The sequence below is a fragment of the Bombus vancouverensis genome, chromosome 15 (genome assembly GCF_051014615.1).
Source record: "Bombus vancouverensis nearcticus chromosome 15, iyBomVanc1_principal, whole genome shotgun sequence".
Taxonomy (NCBI): domain Eukaryota; kingdom Metazoa; phylum Arthropoda; class Insecta; order Hymenoptera; family Apidae; genus Bombus; species Bombus vancouverensis.
The window spans coordinates 10,032,173-10,058,207 of NC_134925.1; the positions used below are offsets into that span (position 1 = coordinate 10,032,173).

General features: G+C 30.9%; 9 protein-coding genes across 26 annotated transcripts in view; 6 read left to right on the forward strand and 3 right to left on the reverse strand.

The window, feature by feature from the left end:
* Positions 1 to 164: 164 nt before the first annotated feature.
* On the reverse strand, positions 165 to 1,273 carry Pfdn6 (prefoldin 6). Its single transcript, XM_033350409.2, has 4 exons — positions 1,069 to 1,273; positions 788 to 857; positions 494 to 689; positions 165 to 427 (listed from the first exon to the last, which is right to left on the reverse strand). The coding sequence occupies exons 1-4, from the start codon at positions 1,069 to 1,071 to the stop codon at positions 298 to 300; spliced, it is 399 nt and encodes a 132-aa protein (XP_033206300.1). The 5' UTR covers positions 1,072 to 1,273; the 3' UTR covers positions 165 to 297.
* A 1,207-nt stretch (positions 1,274 to 2,480) lies between these two features.
* On the forward strand, positions 2,481 to 4,310 carry noi (splicing factor 3a subunit 3 noi). Its single transcript, XM_033350109.2, has 2 exons — positions 2,481 to 2,831; positions 2,890 to 4,310. The coding sequence occupies exons 1-2, from the start codon at positions 2,619 to 2,621 to the stop codon at positions 4,180 to 4,182; spliced, it is 1,506 nt and encodes a 501-aa protein (XP_033206000.1). The 5' UTR covers positions 2,481 to 2,618; the 3' UTR covers positions 4,183 to 4,310.
* A 427-nt stretch (positions 4,311 to 4,737) lies between these two features.
* grp (serine/threonine-protein kinase grp) lies at positions 4,738 to 8,584 on the forward strand. Of its 2 annotated transcripts, XM_033349910.2 has the most exons (8): positions 4,738 to 5,016; positions 5,095 to 5,244; positions 5,396 to 5,619; positions 5,702 to 6,022; positions 6,315 to 6,518; positions 7,727 to 7,974; positions 8,091 to 8,225; positions 8,316 to 8,584. In XM_033349910.2, exons 2-8 carry the CDS (start codon positions 5,183 to 5,185, stop codon positions 8,532 to 8,534), a joined length of 1,413 nt encoding a protein of 470 aa, XP_033205801.2. In that variant the 5' UTR covers positions 4,738 to 5,016; positions 5,095 to 5,182; the 3' UTR covers positions 8,535 to 8,584. The 2 variants fall into 2 exon arrangements, with proteins under 2 accessions (XP_033205801.2, XP_076480843.1); XM_076624728.1 differs by having other exon boundaries at positions 4,738 to 5,244.
* Positions 8,585 to 8,728: 144 nt separating this feature from the next.
* Positions 8,729 to 11,496, forward strand: LOC117166157 (glucose dehydrogenase [FAD, quinone]). Of its 2 annotated transcripts, none has more exons than XM_076624722.1 (11): positions 8,729 to 9,004; positions 9,162 to 9,361; positions 9,436 to 9,547; positions 9,614 to 9,748; positions 9,806 to 9,921; positions 9,986 to 10,153; positions 10,236 to 10,389; positions 10,480 to 10,622; positions 10,699 to 10,876; positions 10,950 to 11,154; positions 11,226 to 11,496. In XM_076624722.1, exons 1-11 carry the CDS (start codon positions 8,851 to 8,853, stop codon positions 11,416 to 11,418), a joined length of 1,758 nt encoding a protein of 585 aa, XP_076480837.1. In that variant the 5' UTR covers positions 8,729 to 8,850; the 3' UTR covers positions 11,419 to 11,496. The 2 variants fall into 2 exon arrangements, with proteins under 2 accessions (XP_076480837.1, XP_033205799.1); XM_033349908.2 differs by having other exon boundaries at positions 8,732 to 9,004; positions 10,462 to 10,622.
* On the reverse strand, positions 9,161 to 13,516 carry LOC117166164 (splicing regulator RBM11). The gene is made up of 2 exons (XM_033349918.2): positions 13,310 to 13,516; positions 9,161 to 12,186 (listed from the first exon to the last, which is right to left on the reverse strand). The coding sequence occupies exons 1-2, from the start codon at positions 13,391 to 13,393 to the stop codon at positions 11,683 to 11,685; spliced, it is 588 nt and encodes a 195-aa protein (XP_033205809.1). The 5' UTR covers positions 13,394 to 13,516; the 3' UTR covers positions 9,161 to 11,682.
* Positions 13,517 to 13,650: 134 nt separating this feature from the next.
* Positions 13,651 to 17,204, forward strand: Orc1 (origin recognition complex subunit 1). The gene is made up of 5 exons (XM_033349890.2): positions 13,651 to 15,720; positions 15,783 to 16,056; positions 16,134 to 16,399; positions 16,467 to 16,750; positions 16,832 to 17,204. Exons 1-5 carry the CDS (start codon positions 13,904 to 13,906, stop codon positions 16,996 to 16,998), a joined length of 2,808 nt encoding a protein of 935 aa, XP_033205781.1. The 5' UTR covers positions 13,651 to 13,903; the 3' UTR covers positions 16,999 to 17,204.
* On the forward strand, positions 17,204 to 18,271 carry LOC117166163 (uncharacterized). Its single transcript, XM_033349916.2, has 2 exons — positions 17,204 to 17,631; positions 17,742 to 18,271. The coding sequence occupies exons 1-2, from the start codon at positions 17,391 to 17,393 to the stop codon at positions 18,089 to 18,091; spliced, it is 591 nt and encodes a 196-aa protein (XP_033205807.1). The 5' UTR covers positions 17,204 to 17,390; the 3' UTR covers positions 18,092 to 18,271.
* A 94-nt stretch (positions 18,272 to 18,365) lies between these two features.
* Positions 18,366 to 19,147, forward strand: strat (RAB interacting factor STRAT). The gene is made up of 2 exons (XM_033349919.2): positions 18,366 to 18,605; positions 18,875 to 19,147. Exons 1-2 carry the CDS (start codon positions 18,480 to 18,482, stop codon positions 19,106 to 19,108), a joined length of 360 nt encoding a protein of 119 aa, XP_033205810.1. The 5' UTR covers positions 18,366 to 18,479; the 3' UTR covers positions 19,109 to 19,147.
* A 101-nt stretch (positions 19,148 to 19,248) lies between these two features.
* Positions 19,249 to 26,035, reverse strand: part of pHCl-1 (pH-sensitive chloride channel 1) — a 92,818-nt gene continuing 86,031 nt past the window's right edge. For all 16 annotated transcript variants that reach the window (XM_033349899.2, XM_033349895.2, XM_033349896.2 and 13 more), the window contains one exon: positions 19,249 to 25,776. In XM_033349899.2, the coding sequence (XP_033205790.1) occupies positions 25,645 to 25,776 (132 nt within the window). In that variant the 3' untranslated portion in view covers positions 19,249 to 25,644. The remainder of the gene's footprint in view (positions 25,777 to 26,035) is intronic.

Below are 26,035 nucleotides of genomic sequence, written 5' to 3' on the forward strand. Positions count from 1 at the left end.
TAAATTTTGCAATATATATAGGAATATACCTCGTCGAATAAGTATTCAATATAAACACAAGTAAAGTTAGGTTAAATAATTTTAATATTTCTTTAATATCATTACAATATTATTTTCAAGCTTTAGAATAATTGTAAACACAGTTGTATAAATAAATAAATGTAAAAGCTTTACAAGAAATTTATTAACAAATTTAATCAGAAATAGGAATAGTGACATTTATGGTTATATGATCTTTTTTCTTTTGTGATATTGACATAACAAGCGACAACATATAATTTTTTTTCATGTATAAAATTATGCTTTAGGTTGAGAGAGGGATGCTTTCACTTGAGCTTGTTGAAACATCTGTTGATATTTCTCCAATGTTTCACGATGTGTATCTTGTTTCTTATCTAATGTCGTTATTAATTCTTCCACTCTTTTCCTAAAATTATAAAATAATTATTCTTGATCTTATATATATATGATATTCTTATATCTGGTCACTTACAATTCAGAAGAGATATATTCCATTCGTTTAGCAACGTTTTGTTTTGCTTCTTCTACATCTTGTTTAATGAGAACAGGTCCAATTAATTTGAAAACATCATCCTCTGATTTCAAAAGATCTAATTCTTTTTTTACGGCAATATTCTCATTTAATTGTCCATCCAGCTGTTGTCTTTGATTCAATGCTTTGTGGTAATCTGATACAAACAGAATCTATGTGTAACAGGATATTTATTAATTATAATTACACGATATATCACATAAAATATGATATATGTACAGAAATTAAGAATACCTTTTTGAACCTGTTTGTACTTGTCTATTTCTGTTTTTAAATTTTTTTGAATTTCTTCCGTCATATTTGTCTGGAAAAGAAATATATTAAGAACAATAAAGAAATGTTATACGATAATGAGGTTAGGTTACATAAAGCACAAATATCCCATTATATTTCAAATATTAAATACATTTTACTACAAAAAAAAAAAAGAAATAAATGAACACAATTTTTTGGATATACAGGTTGCAAATTACAATTGTTTTAAATCTTAATTTCCTATTTTAAATGTATCGTACCATTTCGAGGTAGTAATATTCTGTAACCTGTTTTCTGACTAACTATGCGACAAATATTTGCTAATAAAGGATAAAAGAAATAAGAAATTTTATATATAGACAGATATTCTTTCTAATTAAATTTCTTTAATCTATTTTGTTTCAACTCTTCCACTAATTTAAATGCGTACTGCCATATGACACATGCATAAACACAATCCTAGGGATGTACAAATTAGGAATAAAAATCAACTATATGAAGTTATTTAATAACATTTGGATTACTATACGAATTAGCTTTATTAGAAATGATATAATTTTTTATGTTTAAAAAATAGAAAATTTCTATAAAACACGAAAAAATTAAGAAAATGGAGAAATGCAATTTATCGATCTCTCGGAAACCTAATTTAAAATTTAAGATCCGAGTAATGAAATTTTAAACTTCATAAAAAATAAATAATCTTTTCCTTTCTTAAAAAAAACAGCGTGATTATTATAATTATTGAACAAGTTTTTTTTCAAAGATGTAAGAGAGAATGTAATTTTAATATCTGATTTGATGAAATTTGATATTTATATGATTAAAGAATTGATATGAATTTAAGAAAAATGCCAACAAAATATAATAAACAAAGTCCATTTTATGTGAGGTGGATACAACACTATCTTATATCTTCCAGTTTCAAGTATATTTTTTCAATTATATTATTTATTTATAATTATATAATATATTATATTATATATTTTATGTTTGTTTGGCCTTTCCAAGATTTTCGCAAATTTGGTGCGGTTACAGCCCATAAAATGCTGAAGCACTCTGTTCGCGTAACAACTTCAAACGATTCGAAAACTAACTCGATGTTTAAATGAAGAAATACATAATGAGAAAGATTAACTTGAACAAAAATTTATATTTAAAACTGATTATATTTAAAATTGAATATTTATAGTAAGTAATGAAATTTATTTAGATTTTGAGCTCAGCATGTCGGTTCTAAAGATTCAACAATTCTAACGATTCTCACTTTTTAGGGTCGCAGAGTAGTCCATTTACCTTCTCGAATTTACATGACAATCTACGATTTATTTTTTATCCAATAAGACAAATTCTTATTAACTAGTGCTAATAAACATTAATTTGATTGGAGTTTACAATATTAGAAGGAGAGCGATTCATACCTTGGCAATTTTTTCCTATGGTAACGAAAGTAAATACAAAATTTGAGAGTGAATGCAGCTGTTACTGATAAATAATTTTAACATGTAATAAATAAATTTGTTAAATAACTTTTGTTCGGTGCCTCGGCTGCGCTGCTGTACAGTTAAATTCGCAGCACTAGAATTTACCTTATTATCATACAAAATATTCACGATAGAGGGAGCCACATGCCAAAACCAGTTCATAACACTATATAGTCTTCTATAATGGTCGCTAGATGGTAACACAGTTAATAGTATACATTATTCACCATGATATGATGTCTATATTGAATTGTACTATAATTTGTATGTAATCGACAATTGTCGAGAAAGACATTGGAAGCGTTGTTTGCATACGATTCGAAAAAATGGAAACAATATTAGAACAACAACGACGTTATCATGAAGAAAGAGAAAGATTAATGGACGCGATGGTCAAAGAAATGCTTTACAAAAAGCCTGGACATAGAGAAAGTATAAATTCGGAACATCGGTTAAAAATGCTGCTCGATCAGTACATGGATAGTACATCACATTTGCAAGATTTGTATGAAGATAAAGATGGACAAAGAAAAGAAGAAGTAAGTTAGATATCTTATAATTTATTTACAATCTAATAATCAAATTTTTATTACTTAGGTGCAAGCACTTTCTGGGCCAAATGAGTTTTCCGAATTTTACTCAAGATTGAAATCTATAAAAGAATTCTATCGTCGACATCCTAACGAAATAAGTATTCCAATGTCTGTGGAATTTGAAGAACTAGCCAAAATGAGGGAAAACCCAACAGAGGAACTTTCAAATCTTGTTGAATTTACAGATGAAGAAGGTTATGGGAAATATCTTGATCTCCATGAATGTTATGAAAAATATATCAACCTTAAAGGCATAGAAAAAATAGATTATATTACATATCTATCCACTTTCGATCATTTATTTGACATACCAAGAGAAAGGAAAAATGCTGAATATCAAAAATATGTGGAGTCTCTGTTAGAATATCTAACTGATTATTTAAGTAGAGTTAGACCTTTACTTGACATAAGTGCAGAGTTGGAAGAAGCAAATAACGAGTTTGAAACACAATGGGAGAACAATACATTTCCAGGATGGCCGAAGGAAACTGGTAGTGCTTTAACTCATGTAGGGGCTCATTTAGAACTTTCTGCCTTTTCTTCATGGGAGGAACTTGCATCTCTTGGCTTAGACAGATTAAAGTCTGCATTAATGGCTTTGGGTTTAAAGTGTGGCGGTACATTGGAAGAGAGAGCTCAAAGGCTTTTTAGTACGAAAGGTGAAGCATCTTTGGATCCAAATTTATTAGCTAAAAATAACAGAAATAGAAAGTCTGGAAAAGGAAGAAATTCTGAGAAACAAAAAGAGATTGCACATTTTGAAGCACAGGTTTACAAACTTGCAGAATTGGTATCAACTCAACGTGTAGCCACAAAAGAAAATGTTCAGAGAAAACAAGCTAGAACAGAAGGTGAGAGAGGAGATTCCGATGCTGAAGCTAGTGCTAGTGAGTCAGAAGAAGAAGATGACAATGAAGTACCTTATAATCCTAAAAACCTCCCACTTGGTTGGGATGGTAAACCTATACCATATTGGTTATACAAATTACATGGCTTGAATATTAGTTATAATTGTGAAATATGTGGGAATTTTACATATAAAGGACCAAAAGCTTTCCAAAGACACTTTGCAGAGTGGAGGCATGCACATGGTATGCGTTGCCTTGGTATTCCAAATACCGCACATTTTGCTAATGTGACACAAATAGAAGATGCTTTAGCTCTATGGGAAAAATTAAAAGCTCAGAAACAAGCAGAACGTTGGCAACCAGAACAAGAAGAAGAATTTGAAGATTCTCTTGGAAATGTTGTTAATCGTAAAACATATGAGGATCTAAAAAGACAAGGTCTGTTATAACCATATTTTATCGTATTACAATGCTCCATACACACGCATTTCTATTGTATATTTGTTACATGTCTATTTTAATTCATACTATTTTATTTGTAATATTATGTATATTAAAGACGATTTAATAAATATATTTATAAGAACTCAAAGAAACGCATTGTTGAGCTACATATTTATTATTAGTAAAGTTCGATGTACACATGTAATTTATTCATATTAGAATATTTAAATGGAAATATCAATTTAATAAAAACTCATTTTATAATAGTAAAATTAGTAAGAATTGTAAAGATGATTCAAAATTAAATTATCGAAAATATTAAAATATTTTATTATACATTTTTTTCTGAAGTCTTGAAAGCGGTACAATGTATTTAAATTTTAAGCCAAATTCAAATTTTCATTTACTTTTATTACTAATTGTGAAACTTATATTCCTCTATGGTAAAATTATCACAGGGACTTTAAGGTTCTTTACATATTTCTTCGACCAATGGGAATGCAGTAATTTTATACCCAGATATTCTAGAGTACGAGCTTCATCGTTTTAGAGATGAATACCATATTACCCTATAACGTGCTTCGCAACAGTAAGTTTTGCGATCTTAAGAAGAAAATATTTTAATTTACTTTTTCAATCTGTCGTGCGATTATATTATTAGCAAAATTAATAAAGCACGATTAAGAAAAAAAAATTAAGCAATTCTATGAACGTATACTTTTAAATGTAACTTGTTATTATATCACGTTCGGTTCGATCGAAAGCACGATGTTTCATCGGTATGATTAAAACCACGTGCTTCGAGAGACCGACCGTTTTTACAAAAAATGATATATGATGTGAGCATTTTATTGAAACAAAATTACTGTTACGTTATTTTGTGTCAATTATTTTAACAATTATCCTTTTTATGGAAGAGGTAATCACGTTATATGATCTATTTGTGAGGAAATATTAGAGAACAAAGATTTTTGCTATTATCATAAAGAGGCATGCTGAGGCAGAATGACGGAGTTTGTAGATGGTTGGATATTTGGACACACTCTAGGAGAAGGGGCTTTTGGCGAGTAAGTTCCTATATTTTAAATTTGTACAAAAATAATTCTCGTTTCACATTAATAAAAAGTTTTTGTTTTAAAAAATTAAATATTTATTTTATTAAAACTATTCTTACTACTAAAAATTGTTACTACCACTAAATTTTATTTTTATTTTCAGAGTAAAATTGGTTATAAATAAGACTACAGGTGAGGCTGTTGCTATGAAGATGGTAGATTTAGAAAAGCATCCAGATGCTCATCAAACTGTTCGTAAAGAAACTACAATTCACCGTATGCTCTCTAATCCTAACATTATACAGTATTTTGGAAAGCGTAGTGAACCTACTATGGAATATATATTTTTAGAATATGCATCAGGTGGAGAGCTTTTTGATAGAATTGGTAAAATATCATATTGTTTATGTGAAACAAAATTCCAAAAATTTCAATACTGTTAATGAAACTTTCTTTTAATTTAAAATAGAACCGGATATTGGTATGCCAATTTGGGAAGCACAAAAGTATTTCAAACAATTAATTTCTGCTATAGAGTATCTGCACAGCAAAGGTATTGCACACAGGGACTTGAAACCAGAAAATTTGTTATTAGATGAACATGATAATTTGAAAGTTTCTGATTTTGGTTTGGCAACAATATATCGTTTACAAGGCAAAGAACGTTGTTTAGAAAAGAGATGTGGAACATTACCATATGTTGCTCCAGAAGTATTATTGTGTGCCTATCATGCAGAACCAGCTGATATATGGTCATGTGGTATAATTCTTGTAGCTTTACTGAGTGGAGGTAATCTTTACAGCAAAATTTGTTTTAAAATTTTTGTAAAAAACTAATTTTTTCTGAATGGTAAATTTTAGTAGATACCAACATGTAAATATGTCTAATTAACTAACGTAACAAGTTCAAAATATTAAATTCTTCAAATGTAATTATAAATACATTATGTAAATTGCCGATATAAACAATAATCCATGATGATTTGTAAAATGCAGACCTCTGTAATTTGTAGTGTAATGGTTTAATTCTAATGCATAACTTACATTTCTTAGTTTTTAACTGGTCCGTATCTGAACTATAGAACTGCCTTGGGATCAGTCCTTGGCAGACTGTCCAGAGTATATGGCATGGAGAGATGGAAAATATATGTCTCTTACACCATGGAAAAAATTGGATAATTCTTCGTTGTCTCTGTTAAAAAATGTTCTTATGCACGCACCAGTAACCAGATATACTATAAAGGATATTAAGCAACATAGATGGTTCGTCAAGAAATTCCAGGAAGGTATGCATCAATTTGTGCATACACAAAATATTATTTTATTTTATACTATATAACATTTTCTGAAAAGGTCTACTATGGGTATGATTAAACAAATGTTTACTTAGTCAGGTACTGAGTGACTCTGAGTACACATTAAATTACTCAAAGCAACTTGGTACCTAACTGAGTGGATATTGAATACAACTTTTGACATAAAAAGTAAGTAGGTAATAGCTTTATTTTTATTGTTACTGAACATTAAATATACATGTCGGAGATGAAAGAACATCGGAACCTTTCTTTAGAATGTTCGGAAATACCCAATATCCCAATCCAGATGTTTACGACAACGACATTTAAGCAATAAATGAAGAAATAGTTATGCGGGTACTTTTTGACGATGGATTTGGGCTCGAGGTGACATAATGAGTCATTGAACGTACTCACGGTCACGGGAGGGACGTGTAATAACGGAAGTAGAAAATAGTTGTGCTGCTCTCCTCAAAAACAGAGATTGACCCAAGGAGTGGGAAAAGGACTATATAAGGGCAGTTTCATTTGGATTACGAGTTAGTTAGTTAGTTTGTCGTTGGGCGAATTGTTGATTGAGTTATCGAGAGAGTTATCCGAATCATGTATTACGTTGACACTCGTCATCCCGTGGGCCGTGGATTCGTTGTCGAACCTGAATTCGTTGTCATCGGCATTTCGACCATCCTATCGCCGCTATTACTTGTAGCCTCTTGTAGTACTCACATTTGTACCGGTAAACATCGGCTATATCCGCGATAGTAAATCTGAGTAAAGGTTCATCGAACGCCCAAAATTCCAACCTTAATCCGACATACAAAATAAAATGCAGTCAGTATTATAATTATTCAAGATAATCAAAGCTTTTGCCTTTACTTTGGTAATACAGCTCTATGATTTTAATTAAGGATCATAAAGCTAGATTACCAAAGCAAAGAGCACTGGCATTATACATCCAAATAAAATATTAACTACTTCCACTGATGTGTATGTGTGTAATATATATACATATATATATACATACATATATATAAGTTCTAGATAAAACAGTATTTTATGTATAGAATTTTTATATATAGGAAGTGAATGTATCGATTTATTTTTCTTTGTATTTTTATAATACAATTTCGAATAGCATATAAATTATAAATAAATATAAAAATGATAGTCAATAAAATTATTAAATTTCTGTATAATAGCTGGAAGTGTAGAAAGATACATTAGATCTGATGAAACAGATTTTGAAAACGGAAGACAAGCAATACAAGATGAAAACTTAACAAGATTCTGTTTATCACAACCTGAATTGCCTGGGGTAGAAAATGCTAATCCAGTAGAAATTAATTTGGAAGAACGACCTGGATTTTCATTCTCGCAACCTGCGCATATAGAAGATTTATTGTTATGCACACAAGTACAAAATAAACAATTTACTCAAACAAGTCAGGTAATGTATCTTTTTGTTAAAATTGCTAATGTATGACTACTTGTATGACTAATGGTGTGACTAAAACTACTTCAAGTTTATATTTCATCACCTATAATTTGATTTTACATTTATAGCAAAATACTTTCCAACGATTAGTGCGACGTATGACAAGATTTTTTGTTAAAACAGATCTGGAAACAACTGTAAAACGTTTACTAAATTATTTAAAAAATGAAAATTATACGTGTCGTATTAATAATTTTGGCACAGTAAGTTATAAAATTATCATTTAAATTGAAGTTATATATTGAGATACCAATTATAAATAATTAATAATTTACATAATTATCTTTTTGCAGATTACTGTAACAGCAAATGATAGAAGAAAGATGCCTTTAGTCTTTAAAGTAAATGTGTTTGAAATGGATGGAAAGATATTAGTTGATTTTCGTTTGTCTAAAGGCTGTGGTCTAGAATTTAAACGAATATTCGTAAAAATTAAATCTTTATTAGAAGAAATCATATTAAAAGGTCCTATTACACGGCCAGTTGCTGTGGCAACTGAATGCATGCCTTAATATTGTATACAATCAAATTTTGTAATAAATTTTCTTATACTCTTTTAAAACTTCTCTTCTTTATCCCGTTTTATATGTTATACAAATTTGTACTTTCTCTCGACATCTATCGCAATCTTGTCACACAATAACGTATTTTCTAATATTAACAATGAAAGATACAAACAAACGAGTTTTATATACATTTTTATGAATTATTGTGTTTTGTATATTTTTGCTTAACAATAATTTTGTTGCTTCATTCCCTCAAAAACTACTCATATCGAGAGAAAACATTCCAAATGTTCCCTAACCTCAATTTTTAAGCGTCATTATAATGTTCTTGTTTTTACACTTTATTATATTTACAATTACTAGTTTAAGTGTATTTATGTTCTCTAACTACCTCAATGTTATATATATTTTTGATATTTATAAACAGTGGTTCTTTAATGACATTCATGACTTTCAATTGTATGATTTTATTATTGGTAAGTAATGTATAAATATATAATATATATTTTTTGTATACGTTTTATACTAAACATTCTAAATATAATCATGTATATATGCATAAAATAAATTAAACGAAAATAAATCTGATCAAAATTGTATTGTACAAGTTAAAATTATAATTTTTAAATTCAGTTGGAGCTGGTACTGCAGGTGCAATTTTAACTAAAAGATTAGCAGAACATGGATATACAATATTATTACTTGAAGCTGGAGGAGTTGCACCACCTTTCTTAGATATTCCATTGTTAGCTCCTCTCATTCAAAACACTCCATATGATTGGCAATACATCACTGTACCACAACAGAATGCTTGCAAGGGTTTAAAGAACAATGTATACTATATAATTAATTATAATATGATATTAAATAAAATATATTATTAAGAATTTATAACAATTACTAATAGCAAAGCAAATGGCCAATGGGTAAAATCCTTGGTGGAACTAGTAGATTAAATTATATGCTCTATGTACGAGGACATCCTTTAGATTATAAGGATTGGTTTCCAGATTTTATTGGTAATTACCAGGGGTTGTTAGTATTTTGCATTTATTATTGTTATTATAGTTTGAAAATATTTTCAGAACCTATTAAAGGAAATGGTGGCCCAATGCATATAACTGATTTAGGATGGAACACTGGTCTTGCCGACATAATTTTAAAAGGATTGCAAGAATTACATCAAGACATTGGCAACATCAATGATAATTTAAAAACTGGTAATTATTAATAAAGAAGTAACAAAAATGTATGATTTTATCGTTTTATTGACTTAGGTTTCATGAAAACACAATTATCTATGGAAAATGGAAAACGGTGGAGTACAGACAAATTATTGTACAAATATCTAAAAACTAAATTGTCCATTATTACTCATGCTCATGTGGAAAAAGTATGTTTAGAATCAAATTTATAATCATTCTAAATTTGGAATTATCAGTATCAATTGTTTTAAGGTATTAATGCAATCAAATAGAGCAATAGGAGTGCAGTTTATTGCATTAAATAAAACATTTAAAGCAATTTCAAAAAAAGGTGTTATTCTGTGTGCTGGTGCGATTGGTACTCCAAAATTATTAATGTTGTCTGGTATTGGACCAAAAAAACACTTGGAGAATTTAAAAGTAAAATTTGTTTATTGAATATTGGTTTTTATATTTTTTCTCGTAATAATATATAATAAATAATAGGCTATGTTATTTTCAGATAAATGTCATTAATGATTTACCAGTTGGTCAACATTTAGTTGATCATGTGCTTACTGGAATTGATCTAATTATGCTTAATACAAGCATAGGTCTTAGTATGGCTAGTACTTTAAATCCGATGTCAGCATTAAATTACTTTTTTTTTGGAAAAGGTAAAATTTATTGAAAATTAAAAATTTTCAATTGTCACTATTTATATTATATCTTTATGTGTTTTATGTTAGGACCTTGGACATTTTCAGGAGTTGAAGTTTTGGGAACATTTCATAGTTCTACTCAAAAAAATAAATCAGATATACCAGATTTACAAATAATGGTAATGCCACTTGGGCTATCAAGAGATAATGGTGTTGTTTTAAAAGAAGCTATGGGAATTTCCGAAAAAGTATATTACATAAAAATCTACTATTATATAAATTTCTTATAGTACTGATTAATATAACTGAATATTGATTTTATAGGTATATAAAGAATACTTTGCTCCTAATTCATATAAAAACACAATAACAATTGCTCCAGTGTTATTACATCCAAAAAGCAAAGGAGAAATCAAATTGAGTAGTAATAACTCTCTTGACCCACCTTTAATTGATCCAAAATATTTGTCAAATAAAGATGATATTGCAACTCTTATAGATGGTATCATATTTGATTAATTACTGTTACATATATGCTATTTATAATAAGATTACACAGGTATTCAATTTTTCAGGGTTGCAATTTGTAAAAAAACTTATTGAAACCAATGCAATGAAAAGTGTTGGTGCAACTATTTATAAAAAACATTACCCTGGTTGTGAAAATGAAATATTTGATAGCACAAAATATTGGGAATGTTACATACAACATTTAACTTTAACTTCATATCATCCTGCCGGTACATGTCGAATAGGTGATGTTGTTGATGAAATGTTTAAGTAAGTTATTCATTTCCCACATAAAATAATTCTTTACCTTATATAAACGTTATGTAAATTACTTTTTATAGGGTTTACGGTACAAAAAATTTATATGTAGTTGATGCATCTGTATTTCCGGTTTTACCAAGTGGTAATATTAATGCTGCAGTTACAATGATTGCCGAAAAAGCTGCACGTATAATTAAACATAATACAAAAGTTTACATGAGTCATACAGAATGTCATAAATTATATAATTATTACTATATACCTAATGATTAATATATGAGAAATATAATTCTTTTATTGAATACTAATTTTAATCTAATTTAAGTAAATAAAGCTAAATCATAAGAAGTACATTTTATACTGTTGTTTAACATTTAACATCAAGAAAATTCTACTATAAAGTGTATATTACATATTTTTTATTCCAGTAAATTAGACCTAAGATTGTAAAAAATTTTCCATCTTTTTTACAAGCAAATGAAATTTGTTATTATTTGTAAGTAATGAAAGTTATTTGTATGTGTATTTTATGAAATATTAATAAGTACGTCTGCTATTTTTATAACTGTGTTTGGAATAGTGATTGCTATTATGACTGTTACGATTTCTAGTAGAGCTATGGTCCATGTGATGATTACTATGTTTATGTTGATCTCTATGATAAGGATGTGTCCGTTGAGATCTTCTATCATTCTTATGAGAACAATTGTTTGTCTCTTTCATCTGCAAATCTGAGTTTAATATCATATTTGTTCCAAATGAATCTTCTTTTAAATGAGACGTATCATTTCCTAAGATCATTTCTTGGCCTAACTGAAGCCAATTATTGAAATTTATAAAATTGTCCTGTGAGTAGTTTATTTGTGGTAATTCTACATTTTTCCGATGACTTATATTAAGAATACGATTAAATAGAGATGTACCATTGAATAGTTCTAAAGCATATAATACAGAATTAACGTGTTTATATGTTACAAATCCAAATGGTCTTTGTTTGCCATTACGATCTTTAGGAATAGTGACGTTTTGTACAGGGCCAGCCTATAAAATTGAAGAAAATACTTTTGTCAAAGATTAAATATAAAAATAGACTATGCAACATAATAGCTTCATCCATTTTTGCAGTTAGATAAACAATCAAAATATACAACGAAATTTCAAAATAATATTCTGGATCCATGCACTTGCTTGGTGTCATAACTCCATTGTCAGTGCAGTTGCATAAAAATGTCAAAAGAGAAAGCTGAATGATTCAAAGAGTCTGTAGAAGTGCAATGGTGCATGTGCAATCAACAATTGTATTATTTTTCTAAATGGAAATGCATATTTTTTTTTGTAGATAGATTCCTCTTGTCATTCTATGAAAAATGTATTAGAATAATATAGTAGAAAACTGATTAGTTAAGATATTTTATATGTAATTTTGTAGCATATCATATGAAAACCAAGGAAAGACGTGACGCAATACTTCTATTTTTTTTGTCTTACACGTGATCAATTTTGCAAAATTAAAATTAACCATTTGAGTCCTAAGGATCATTGAAAAAACAGGGTCAAAAAATGCCGAACAGAGCGACAGCGCTTGTCTTGATCGATTGCGAAGAGAAACAAACAGCACGATAGCGCTTGTCAGATTTGTTACTTTAAGAAACAGATCTATATTATTATATATGCGTACTATTAGTTTATAAATATTTCAAGCTTTGTTCAATAAAAATTATTGATAAGATAACAATAAAATACAAAATATCGTTAGTCGTCTGTAGCGTTCAAATGTACTGGGACTTTTTAACACAAAATCTAAACAACGCGATCGCGCTGTTTGGGACACAAACGGTTGACATATCTAGATAATTAATCATTTTTCCTCCATTGTATTTCAATACTTTTTAACGTAGAATGACGAGAGGAATCTTACGGATGTAACCATTCATCTGACTCTGAGATCTTACTGTAACTGTACTTGTAACAGAGTTATAATATGAAATAGTTGCGTGAAACACTCTATATATAATTTAGACTAATTACGTCGTCACGTAGTATCAAATCACATACTTAAAAGTGTACGAGAAGTTAATATAAAACTATTGCAAATAATCTAGAAATTTGTTGTTATTTACTAAAATATCAAATATTATTGGGAAATGTCTTCTGAATTACAAACCTGTAAAAATAATTCGTATAGAATTTCTTCCGTTACTTTATCGCTTAAATTTCCGCACCAAAGAGTTTTCATATCTTCACTCATATTACTATAATAAGGTAGAAATTGATTAATTAAAATTTATTAAAATTACAAAAATAATTTCAACGATATGTTACGCAGTATGGTGATCGTGTTCTAGTTATAATTCCTATATTTAGCACTATAGAGGGAGTTAATGTATAAACAATATCAACTATGCGAGGTCAATTCATTTAGACTACTTCATCTATGGTCATGGTTAAAAGGATAAAATTGGCGGTACATATGTACTTGCAAGTATTATTATAAGAGTGTTTGGTAAAATAGTGTTTCTGTATCGTTTTCATCCTAACTAAAACAATAAATGCTACGAAGTTATATTTATGTAAAACAAAGTAGGAGTATATTTACTTTATGAAAATATATAGAAAAATGTATAACGTAAGCAGAATTATTTTGTCTTGATACTTTATGTTCGATTAAGTATGTAAACAAAATATATTAGAGACGTTACAATTAGTAAAATACAACTTGTTAAAAAAAAAAACTAAAAGATCGAAGTAAAAAGTTAAAATGTCTATGAGATTAAATAAATGTTCAGATCATGAGATAACAATCATTCTCGATACAGAATCAAATTCGGATAAAGAACAAGAATCATGTGGTGATATTACAGCAGCTAAGATACAAAAAAGGAGAAAAAATGTTATAGATATATCTCCAGACACAAAAAATGTTCTAAATATATCTTCAGAATCAGAAAATGTATTTCAAAAGTATACGTTGCCAAAAAATAACATCTTACAGAAAGATCAAGTTTCTCTTAAAATTAAGCTTAGGAGATCTACAGAAAAAAGTTTATATAAAATTGATACAGATTCTGAATGTGAAAATTCTATTCGTAAATCTCGCAGCCGACTTCAAAGACAAAAGAAAAAATGTTATCCAGAAGTAGAGAATAAAAGATCATATATTGACAACAAAGATAATTCTATAAAAAATAAGGCAAATGATGATAGCAAATTGATATCAGGAGAAATTGATGGTGATATATCGAGGAAAGGTAGAAATAGAAGACCACCTTTAAGACTTTCTTATTACCAGTGTGATACAATACGTAGAATAAATTTCCCATCTTTAAGGGATAGAAAAGCCATTAATTATAATGAGGATAAGTTATTTATAAACTCTATTGTGTCTAATATGAAGAATAACAAAAAATTATTAAACCAGCAAAAAAAAGAAACTCCAAACAGTTCTATTGACAAACAGAATTTAGAAGTTAAACCTGTATATTCAAATACAAGAAATAATAAAAGAAATCGTATTCTATCTAAAAAAGATGAAGAAAATGATAGTAGTACAGATTCTAAAATATCCAAAGCAAAGTTATTAAAAAAATCCAAGAGTAGAAACGATAAGTTGGATCATGTTTCAACAAAAGATGAAGAAGATGTTAGTGATACAGATTCTAAAATATCCAGAGCAAAGTCATTAAAAAAATCCAATAAATCTGAGAATAGGAATGATAAGTTGGTTCATGCTTCAACAAAAGATGAGGAAGATATTAGTGATACAGATTCTAAAATATCCAGAGCAAAGTCATTAAAAAAATCCAATAAATCTGAGAATAGAAATGATAAGTTGGATCATGCTTCAACAAAAGATGAGGAAGATGTTAGTGATACAGATTCTAAAATATCCAGAGCAAAGTCATTAAAAAAATCCAATAAATCTGAGAGTAGAAGCGATAGGTTGGATCATGCTTTAAAAATACATGAAACAACAAAGAAACAAGACTCATCAACATCTATAAATAGTACACCTGTTAAATTAGTTAAACAAAAAAGAGTAATTTGTGAAAATACACCAAAACAGATTCAACCTGTTGGTAACAATGACAGTAGTACTGAGGGAGAATGTTTAGCCGATGCATATAAACGTATTAAAATTTCATCAGCAGTTAAAAATTCTGCTAATTCTATTAACTCTACACCAGTTAAAATAAATAAGCGAAAAGGAGTAATAAATAATAAGAATAACAATGATGCAGAGGATGAATATTTGTCTGATATGTATAAACATATTAAAATTTCATCTGCAAAGAAAAATATCTTAACTCCACAAACAAAAAATAATATGCAGAATAGCATAGAGTCATGTTTAGAGAAAACTCATTTGAGCACTCCAAAATCTCGTCCAAAATATAATAATTTAACACCATCATTGATAAAAAGAAAAAGTGCTCTATTAAAACCAAGTACACCATTACAGGAAGCTAGATCTAGATTACATGTTAGTGCTGTACCAAAATCCTTACCTTGTAGGGAAGAAGAATTCAATAATATTTTTACATTTCTTAGAGGAAAGTTAGAAGATAAAAGTGGAGGGTATGCTGAAAAAATTGTTTCTTAAAAAATTAAATTACATACTAAATTTAAGAAATTTGCAGATGTATATATATAAGTGGAGTACCAGGGACAGGTAAAACTGCAACTGTAAATGAAGCTGTTAGATGTCTGCAAAAGTTGATAGTTAAAGGTCAGTTGGATGATTTCGACTATGTTGCAATTAATGGGATGAAACTAACAGAACCAAGACAAGCTTATGTGCAAATTCTAAAACAGCTGAATGGTAGAACAGCTACATGGGAGCAATCATACCATACACTTGAAAAAAGATTTCATAGTGGTACTTCTAAAATGACATTGCTTCTTGTAGATGAAGTATGATTTCCTTTAAATGTTATATATTATTTATAGGTATTATGGATATTTATTGCTAATATATATCACTCTTGTAGCTCGACTTGTTGTGTACAAAACGTCAGGATGTTGTATACAATTTATTAGATTGGCCAACAAAATCAACAGCACAGTTAGTTGTTATCACTATAGCAAATACTATGGATTTACCTGAGAGAGTTTTGATGGGTCGGGTTACATCGCGTTTAGGTCTAACACGATTGACTTTTCAACCTTATAATTTCAAACAACTACAGGAAATAGTCACGTCTCGACTTAAGGACTATGATGGTTTTAGAAGCGAAGCTGTCCAGCTAGTTGCAAGGTATCACAATACTTATATTGTGGTATCATACTTATATTGTTATTGCTTATCAAATATTTTATTTTAGGAAAGTTTCTGCTGTATCTGGAGATGCTAGACGCGCTCTGGATATATGTCGTCGTGCTATGGAAATCGCGGAATTGCGAAATGCAGAAACGATATCTCTTCAAGATGTATCGGAAGCTGTATCCGAAATGATTGCCTCGGCAAAAGTTCAGGCTATAAAACACTGTTCAAAAGTGGAAAAAATATTTTTGCTTGCTGTATCTGCAGAAGTCACGCGAACTTCGATCGAAGAAGTATATTTTAAAAATGCATATAGACAAGTTGAATCACTGTGCTCTTTTGACGGTTCGTTTGTTTAATGTGAGATACTAGCTAATATTTGAAAACATTATAAGTTTATTTATTGTTTACTCAATTGTGTTACAGGTATTGAAGTACCTACCATAACGGAAATACTTGCTGTATGCGCAAGATTGGGTTCCAATAGATTGTTAATATGCGAACACTCGAAAAATGACATACATCAAAAGATTTTATTGAACGTTTCTACGGATGATATTCACTATGCAACACAGGAATTAGATTTAAATTGAAAATAGACTATAATTTTTTTAATAGATGCATGTATGTTGCGCGCGCGTGCGTGTGCTTTGGATAATATGTGCTTCCTAAAAAGTGCCTTAGTATATAAAGTAATCTATCAAATTTTTAATTTTTTACTCTATTGCAACTAACATTTATGAATTTTTGTAATATAAATTATTATATTATATTATTTATTAACGAATTAAATTTTATGTCTAAAATACATTAAATAGTAATTTAGTAATTATTATCCCTATTAACGATATATATACGGAAATCTATTAATATACATTAGCAAATTACGTAATTTAGGAATCTCATCTACAAATTTGACTGACTATTAGTAAATAACGAAGATCTAATACATTCTGAATATAAGCAGTGTTTATATAATAAAATCATGGTTAACGAGAACATTGAAGAACAAATTTTAATGTTCCACAGTGAACAAAAGTGGTCGGATATTGCTAATTTAAATTGCACTTTGACTAAATTAGATAAAAGCAGATTATTTTGGGTTTTACCAACTATTAATGATTTACATTGGATAAAAGAAATAATTGATAAATACGAAGTGGTTTGTCTAGCAAGCATAGGATGTGGTTGTGGTTTATTAGAATGGTTGTTTGAAAAATATTCTGGTAAGATATTCGTAAGGTATATTTATAATTTCTAACTGTTAAAAAAATTTAAGTGTTATTCTTGATCAATCTTCGAAATAAAATTTCGCATCTTTAATTACTTTTTTAAGGTTTAAACGTGACCGGTGTAGAAGTAAATCGCTCATGGTGGTGTAGTAAATATTCACCGCCCTTATTTTTAAAAAATATTGTTTTCATTGGCGAAAATAATAAAAACAATTTTTTTCTATCGGACAAATATGCTCTTTTATTTTGTTATTTTAATAACTCATCGGCATTTTGTGATTATATCGAAAATTATAAAGGGAATCTTATTTTTGTCATTGGACCAAAATCAAACGAAAATCGTTGGACGGATCCAATGCCATTTGATGAAAAGTTTAATGAATATGGTTGGAAATTAATAGGTGCGAAAGAAATGGATCGAACAAACGATTATATTACAGTATATAACAAATAACTAAATCTTATATAAAAATAAACTTTTAAAAGACACGCTGATGTGAGTACTTATCAAAAAAGACAAATGTTTTATTTTAAATGGTTTGTAAAAGCTTTTAGGATATTTACATATAATATTTTTATAAAATTCAATAAGTTAGGAGAAATTTAAAATATTTTCGAAGAAGATTAGAACAGATAAGAAATAAATTTGGCGTATTGCTTTGAAGTTATCTTCGATAAGACAAAATTTAATTGTTCGATTATCGAAATGTCATCGATTATTTCTGACTATGATATTAGACTCTAGTCAGACTAGTACATTTTGTTTCGAGTGTCAACATTATTAATGTCAAATAGTTGTGTGACTAATATTTATAAATATCAAACGTCTAAAATATAGAAATATGTCTACGAATAAGGATATCAGCACATTGAAGGATGAAGATGAAAAGAACAAGGCGAAAGTTTATTGCACATTTTGCCCGTCTAAAATGCTTAATGCTGGTGCAGCCCGGCTAGTTAATATTGAGGTGAATCATTTGCTTTTTTTTTTAACAGGAAGCATTAGTAAAAAAGTTAAATTACATAGAATTTCAATATTCGTCAAAATTTCATTAAGCGTTGTATGTTGTGTTAAGTCGTTTAGATATATCTGTATTTGTTACGGACCTAACCTAAAAGTCTGTATAGTTTGTAGTTTATTTTTTTGGTTAATGTTGTGCTGTTATACAAATATGAAACACAATAGAGTAGAAAAATATTTAGTAGTTGAGCTAAGGTGTGTCATATAATATTTTAGTTTAATCTACCCCATATACATCGTAAGGGAGAAGGTGAAGCTGATCAACAAGAACTGATAACAAACTATTGGTTGGTGGAGGATATGTATACATTTGAAAATATTGGTGTTTCGCATACAGTAGACAACGTAAAGTATTTAGCATGTGCAGATTGTGAAAGGGGTCCAGTGGGTTGGCACGATTTATCTACAAAGAAATCATACATTGCGCTAAGTAGAGTTAAGCACGAATGATTTATATTGAATAAAGTTATTTTTTAATTTTATATAAAAGGTGTGGCCAGATCTTTTATCCCAAAACTATACGTTAAACCATGAAATAGAAAGGAGGATCTTAAAAGTTTGGAGGAAGTCAGTTTTTAAAAAGAACCACGTTACTATTTAAGTTGATAATTTAATACTTAATCACGTACGTTACAAACACAGCCGATAAATCAGATAATCAATCGTCGTTACGATATAATAATTAATAAATTACGCTTACGATTAGAAACGATTTATTAATGCACTTATTAAGTGTGCATTCGCGATTTTATCATAATAACGTATTGATGTTTTATATCATTGCAACCGTTTGGTCGCAATAATGATTATTCATTGTGCATATTGGCATAATTATTTTATGTAATGCGTTGGTAATGCGTGAGTAAAGTCTACGTGTACGCATTTGTTATCTGTATTTGTATATGCATGTAAATCATTATTTCCCTTAAAAAATAATCACGATAACTTGAATTTTGCATTTTTGATGTATTTAAGAAAATGTAAATAGGAAACGAATTTTCATTCATTATTCATTGTACATTGTAATCTTTTTACGACAAAGAAGAGACGCTTATATATATGAACTGTTTCTATAATTAATCAATTTTTTTTTTTCTTGATTTTTTCTCATAATTATCGCAAAGAAAAAAGATGTTGCGTGTTTGTAAAGCCTTTTGAAAAGATTCGCTTATAATTAATTCATTTATGTATTTATTTATTTCTCCTCCCTCTAGTCGCGTTATATTTGCGTGAAATGCTGCAAAAATAGTCGTGCATACGTTTCGCCTTGTAAACAACAAAGCTTTCTTTTATTTCTTTCTTGTCTATTTCTTGCTTCATTCTGTCTTTATTATCGCGCGCGAGTTTCATTCAAGTTGAACGTGCATAATATGTAATCGTGAACTAGTAATCGATTTACGGTAATTATTAATAACGATCGCAACGGTGAACATTAATTATCATATATAATCACGCGATGTGGCAACGATGATAAAATTCCTCGGTACGATGAATAAAATAGTGACGAATAACGATAAAACCTAACGATATAAGGACATTCATAGAATAGTTGAGCTTGTAATAAATGATAAAATATCGATAAACAGTAACGGTGAAAAGTATTGGATTCAACGATGCGGTTATTAATCCTACGCTAAGAGAACTTTTTTTTTTCGAAAATTGCATATACATAATACTCGAATGTATCGGTCTGTAATATAGTAACACTGATAAGGCTCATCTAATACGGTTTCCTCGTCTTTCAGAACTTGATCACCGTTTCTCCTACTGCTTCACATCTTTTCGTACACGTGAGACGTGCACATTTTTTTTAAACATAGTACAATACATATTCTAATATGCAAAATCAATCGATAAGCGATCACCGATATCGTGTATCGAAATATCTATATCTTACTTTCGCGTTACATAAAATCCGTGATCTTTGTCCATGCCTTCGATAGATGCAGTGGAAAAGGTACAAAAATAAGAATAGAATCGGATAGACTAGAAAATCGAACAAATATACACATGGACATTTATGGTATCATAAAAGTCCGATAGTAATCGCTGTTCTTCACTCTTTGTCTTTGTTTGTTTTAACCCTTTTGAGACTGCGTGTAATTCCTTTTTTAAAACTAAAGGCAATAATATAACAGTACAGATTACAATTACAGTCAAGTTTGAAAAAACATAATATAATAATAATTTTCAAAATGAGATGCGTAGTTGCGTTCATGATGTTCCAATAAGCTTCAATGGCATCAGAAAAGTTAGAGCAACTCAACAATCTTCCTAAAAGTTATTTGTAATTTGTAAACTAGAATAACTTTCGGTCAACTGACTACCATTAGCCAACCGTTCGTCTCGTAAGGGTTCAAAAAATTGCTCGTCATTCTCATTTATTCACCATTCTACTGTACGATCTTCCAGTTCGTCGTTGCCTAAAAAATCAGTTCAACTAACTGTAACTTTCTACCTTGACTAATATTTAATTTCTCATGGATCAATGTGTTTCGATTTGGCTAGTCACAAAGCGCTTGCATTATCGTTTACGTTTACGAGAACGCAGATCAAAATGAATCTATTAGACAGACTTTCGACGATATAGTAATGGCTATACATTAAAAATCGGGTAGAACGCGTCGGTGAAAGCTGCCTAAACTGCGTCGATTGGTGTTTAGAGAATTAATCTCGTGAAATTTGTCGACCACGACGACGAAGCTCAAAATGTATTCGACGATGATTCATCCTTCGTCTCGTGCTTTCACCTGTATAACAAGATTTTCAACACTGTTTGAACCTGCATTATCGACTGACAGTAATTATACGTACGAACGAGCTTTCAGTTGATTTCATTGTCGAACAGAATACGCAAATAAATTATAAACACATTTTGACAAAATAAATAAACTTTCCGCAGAAAATAGACTCGTCTAATCACTCAAATTTTTGCAAGTTGCAACTTAACGTTGTAAATTTGTGAAAAAGAATTCTATTATCTACAATTTTTGCAACTTATCAAATTACTAACGTTACTAGTCGGTAAATTATTTTGCCAGGACGTGCAGGTGTCTTTAATACTTGTCAACGAGGGTGAAGATATAGTTCGACGAAAATAGAATCGCCGAACGAATCGATGCGTAACGAAGGATGAATCCGATGCTATGCGGTCTCGTAGGAGGCATTGCACAAGTGCAGCTAATTATATACGACGCTAATGATTTAGGATTACGTGTTTTGGTCCGTGGAGTATTATAAACATTAACGACATTAATTAATTAATTAATTTATCAACGCATCCTATCATCTAAACGACTGCTTGTTCACTCACGGCAGATGACAACGCGTATGAAACAGCGATAGGTAGTCAACGATCATCCTTTTTTCATCGACTCGTCGTCAACCTCGGCAAAATTTTCCAACATGCATCTTTGTCTCTTTATTTTATATTCCTCGTCTTTTGTTTCTTTCTTTCGGATAAGAAAAGGAGAAAAAAAAAAAAGAAAAGAATTTCACCGAGTTTGGACTGAGCGATACTTTCGTCCCCCGACAAAATATAATTTCCAACTAGATGAATCGAATCGTTCGTTTCTTGATCGGCAAATTCGGCCTCTACGCAATATTCGTTGTGTCGATTACTCTTATGTGTCGAATACTCTTAAGTCGGCGCCATAATAATAAGAGAAGCTTATTTTCAATTGTTTTTACGATGCCCGTAGACACTTGTAACGTTAACACCTACGATCCTAATTATCGGTAATTGTAATAAATATAGCGATACGGTACAATTACATCGTTCGCATAGTGTCGCTATAAAGTGTCACGTATTACTGGAAAAAAAGCAGCTGTCTCCTCGAACTTTTATTAAACGAACGAACGCCGTTGTCAAACGCCGTACTCGCGTGTACATCGTGATACTTGGCTACGAACGGTCAATCGTAATGTAAAAGATGAAAATCAAAGTCGAGGACAAGGTGAGATGGCGGGTTTGCGATCGATATAATTATACAGAATTGATTTTTGATTATTCTAAACACGTAATACGTAATACGTTCTCCTCCTTTCTCTTTTCTTTTTTTTTTTCTTTCATTGTTTTCCGTGCAACTTTTCTACACGATTGAGCTTGGTGAAATCGTTAAATTTCTTCTTCCTCTTAATCCTTCGCTCGAAGAAAACTTTCTTTTAACGATCGGGTCGCAATTACCTGGAACACGCGAACGACCGCGTACTCGACTAAACTCTGTGAAAGCACGATAGGTGATGGAATACTTTGGTCTGCGGTTAATATTGCTGAAGAATCAAGTGGCACGTACGATTCGAAATCGGTTTGACGATTTTTCGTTTTCGATGTTTTCCCCGGCCACGTTTCTCTCGTATAATCTCACCGAAACTTCGTAATAAGAATAACGCTTACAAATAGCGGTAACGATATAGTAGCACGATAGTAGCGGTATTTAATAATAGTAATAGTTATTCTTTTAATGATAACAATAGTAATAGTAGCGTGGCAATAGTAATAATAATGACGTTGATGGCGATGGCGATGACAAGGATGACGACGATCATGGTGACGATTCATAATAATAAGAACAATAACAGTAATAATAGTAATTGTATATCTAAAGATGCGCAGATTACTCGAAGAAACATCGAATGTTAACTCTGGAATTATATTCTAAAAATTTCTTTCAGCCGCCTCGCTGTTTCTTCCACTGAAGTTCATCGTTTCAAAAAGTATCGAGCGGCGTACTTGACTTTTGTTACTCTTTCTACGTTCTTCCTAAATTGTATGTTTCGCGGGCAAAGCATCAGCGTCGCTCGAGCATCGAATATGGGCACTTCGTTAAATCTAAGCTAATCGCAAGCTTTACCCGTATTAAGTTAATTCCTCCCTGTGTGTGTTATCGTTTTGTCGTTAATATGATCATCATCTATCATCATCAAGTTTTGTTCGTACATTCGAATTTCGTTTAGAACGAAGAGAAATTAAAAGGAAATTCGCAAGATTAATTTGTTCGTGGAATTCAATGGGTCAATTTGAATCTGTTCTTTTCTATGTCAAACGAGTCGAAAGTCTCGTAACAAAAACTACCCCTATTCGTGTTTGTCTTTTCCCAAGAAAGCAAAATAGTACTCTTCGATGCGCAGGCTAAATATGTTATACATGTTTAATTAGAATTAAAACAGTATGACAAAAATAGATAAGTAAACGTTAATGTTACCAAAAACACTTTTAGCAATTACAAAACCAACGAATCTGATAACAGTCGTCGTGATTGGTTTGGTAGTCCTATTGTAACGTTCATTTCTCTTTAATATATCCCAATTTAATTAAACGAAATACTCATCACGTTATATAATCTCTACAAGTGTATCTTCGATCGTATCACAGAGGAATTATACTAAATTAAATCACGAAGTTCTTGACCTCGTAACAACAATTTTTAAAGAACCGATTCGACGATAAAGCAAGACATGTATAGTTAATCTTACAATACCGATTCTACTTAATTCGTGGTCAGGATAACTTCTGGCTATTAGAATGCACTCGTTATTACCCGAAGGTTTGAAAAATTCGACGGGACTCGTTTTTGTTACGACCTCATCGATTCGCTTCGCTTTCCTTGAACTGCACTGATCGTACAGGTAGAATATAAATCGTAAAAGCTATTTATGCGAATGCTACCCTGAATGATTGAGAGAAGGATACATATCGTATTATAAGTATACGTATGTACCTACAGTGAAAAGCTTCGATGAAACGACGATTGATTAACTATATTTATGTGTGTATGTGTAGTGTGTGTATGTGTGTGTGTGCGTGTGCGCGTGTGTGTGTGCGTGTCTGTGTGTGTTCATGCGCATGTTTGAATGTGTGTCTGTATATATATATATCATATATGTATATATATATTTTTTTTCTTTTTGTACAACGGAATTGTATGCTTCGCAGCCCTGCTCCCTCGATTGAAAGCGAACGTCTTTTTTTAAAGGTCTACGAATATAGAGCTAACTTGCGATCACGTTGATTTTTGCCACGGTATCGTAATCACGATAAAGTACAGAAAAAAGGTCGATATTTAAGTAAAAGGCGAATCACGAGTTAGCGATTTCATGGACGACACTTACATCGACCTTACCTATTTATAGTGAGATTACAAGTAATAACATTCCTTAATTAAGTAAATTTGATTTCTTTTTTTTCCTTTTTAGCTAGTTTTCAGAAGCATTCTCGAATTAGCGACATCACTATATCCGATAGTAGAAGAAAGATTTTTAAAGAGTGTGTCCGCGTTTTCGTTCTATCTCTCGCTCTCTCTCTCTCTCTCTCCCTCTCTTTCTCTCCCTCCCTTTCATTCGCTTCTTTCTCGCTCTCGTACCCTATTTCTCTTCGTATGTATGCCCTTCGTCGACTATTCACCGGACCCAAGCTTGCTTTTCGCTTTTTCGATAAAGAGTGCTTTTAAGAATTATCACATGTGAGAAAAGATGAGGAAGAGGCGAATCCACCAATTTCTCTTGCTCTCCCCGTTTCTTCGCCCTTCGAAGCCAAAGAAAAGACAGCCTAAGACTTCGGCACGATCTTCGCTCGATCACGCGCCGATCGATACCGTTTCGTACGTCATATCGTTAGTAAGTACATTTTTGTTTTCCACGGAATACCACCTACGTATAGACGCGATCATTTCTGGTTTCATGCATCGACATCGAAACACACTTTCTCGCGAATCCTTTCTCCGACGATGTTTCGTTTCCTCGAGCGGCGGAGAGATCGCCGAACACTTTCTTCGACCGTCCAGTTTATCCGACGAGTTCGTCCCTTCCGATTTCGATACACACTTTCCAGATGACCTACGCGTCACGTGTCTGCTCCCCTTTGGTTCTCTAGCTTCGACGCTTCTCTTCGACAATTGAAATTCGACTTGAGATAGAGCCACGCCGAGTGACGCGGCCTCCGATGATCAACGGTGGAATTCTTCCGGACTGTTGCCTCTGGTGTTGGTCTACGAGGTGCCTTTGTAGTGGATGAAGAAAAAGGTGAGGAACATGAAATAGGCGACCGGAAAAGTGATTCTTGCTATCACGTCGATCGTCTTTGCCACTCTTATCGGATGCGGTGGTTCCTTTTTTCTTAGCTGAAACAAAAGGATCGTTAGCGATAGGTGTTTCCGGTGCAGAAGAGGAAACGTGAAACGAAAACACGCGGAATGGATCTGCTCGCGTATGCAGAGTGTCTCGAAAACTTTCGAAAAATGTACCAAATTTCGTAATAAGTTCGTTCGCCTTTTGGTGTTACATCTTGACAAATATTAACCAGTCAGCTGTTGCGACCTCTTTGCAAAGTGTGTATCTAAACTGTGTCGCAAAAATTAAGCGACGACGAGTATACTCGTC

What these genes read in the sequence shown, in the direction of transcription:
- Pfdn6 (XM_033350409.2), bottom strand. An exon ending in GTACAAACAGGTTCAAAAAG is followed by an intron (nt 690 to 787) that starts GTATTCTTAATT and finishes TGTTTGTATCAG; the next exon opens with ATTACCACAAAGCATTGAAT. An exon ending in GAATATATCTCTTCTGAATT is followed by an intron (nt 428 to 493) that starts GTAAGTGACCAG and finishes TTATAATTTTAG; the next exon opens with GAAAAGAGTGGAAGAATTAA.
- noi (XM_033350109.2), top strand. Translation starts at nt 2,619, where the DNA reads ATGGAAACAATATTAGAACAACAACGACGTTATCATGAAGAAAGAGAA. An exon ending in ATGGACAAAGAAAAGAAGAA is followed by an intron (nt 2,832 to 2,889) that starts GTAAGTTAGATA and finishes TTTATTACTTAG; the next exon opens with GTGCAAGCACTTTCTGGGCC.
- grp (XM_076624728.1), top strand. Translation starts at nt 5,183, where the DNA reads ATGACGGAGTTTGTAGATGGTTGGATATTTGGACACACTCTAGGAGAA. An exon ending in TGTAGCTTTACTGAGTGGAG is followed by an intron (nt 6,023 to 6,314) that starts GTAATCTTTACA and finishes TCTGAACTATAG; the next exon opens with AACTGCCTTGGGATCAGTCC. An exon ending in CGTCAAGAAATTCCAGGAAG is followed by an intron (nt 6,519 to 7,726) that starts GTATGCATCAAT and finishes TCTGTATAATAG; the next exon opens with CTGGAAGTGTAGAAAGATAC.
- LOC117166157 (XM_033349908.2), top strand. Translation starts at nt 8,851, where the DNA reads ATGTTCTTGTTTTTACACTTTATTATATTTACAATTACTAGTTTAAGT. An exon ending in GCAAGGGTTTAAAGAACAAT is followed by an intron (nt 9,362 to 9,435) that starts GTATACTATATA and finishes AATTACTAATAG; the next exon opens with CAAAGCAAATGGCCAATGGG. An exon ending in TTACTTTTTTTTTGGAAAAG is followed by an intron (nt 10,390 to 10,461) that starts GTAAAATTTATT and finishes GTTTTATGTTAG; the next exon opens with GACCTTGGACATTTTCAGGA.
- LOC117166164 (XM_033349918.2), bottom strand. Translation starts at nt 13,393, where the DNA reads ATGAGTGAAGATATGAAAACTCTTTGGTGCGGAAATTTAAGCGATAAA. An exon ending in TATACGAATTATTTTTACAG is followed by an intron (nt 12,187 to 13,309) that starts GTTTGTAATTCA and finishes TCAATTTTATAG; the next exon opens with GCTGGCCCTGTACAAAACGT.
- Orc1 (XM_033349890.2), top strand. Translation starts at nt 13,904, where the DNA reads ATGTCTATGAGATTAAATAAATGTTCAGATCATGAGATAACAATCATT. An exon ending in CATTGCTTCTTGTAGATGAA is followed by an intron (nt 16,057 to 16,133) that starts GTATGATTTCCT and finishes TCACTCTTGTAG; the next exon opens with CTCGACTTGTTGTGTACAAA. An exon ending in GCTGTCCAGCTAGTTGCAAG is followed by an intron (nt 16,400 to 16,466) that starts GTATCACAATAC and finishes ATTTTATTTTAG; the next exon opens with GAAAGTTTCTGCTGTATCTG.
- LOC117166163 (XM_033349916.2), top strand. Translation starts at nt 17,391, where the DNA reads ATGGTTAACGAGAACATTGAAGAACAAATTTTAATGTTCCACAGTGAA. An exon ending in GTTGTTTGAAAAATATTCTG is followed by an intron (nt 17,632 to 17,741) that starts GTAAGATATTCG and finishes TACTTTTTTAAG; the next exon opens with GTTTAAACGTGACCGGTGTA.
- strat (XM_033349919.2), top strand. Translation starts at nt 18,480, where the DNA reads ATGTCTACGAATAAGGATATCAGCACATTGAAGGATGAAGATGAAAAG. An exon ending in CCCGGCTAGTTAATATTGAG is followed by an intron (nt 18,606 to 18,874) that starts GTGAATCATTTG and finishes ATAATATTTTAG; the next exon opens with TTTAATCTACCCCATATACA.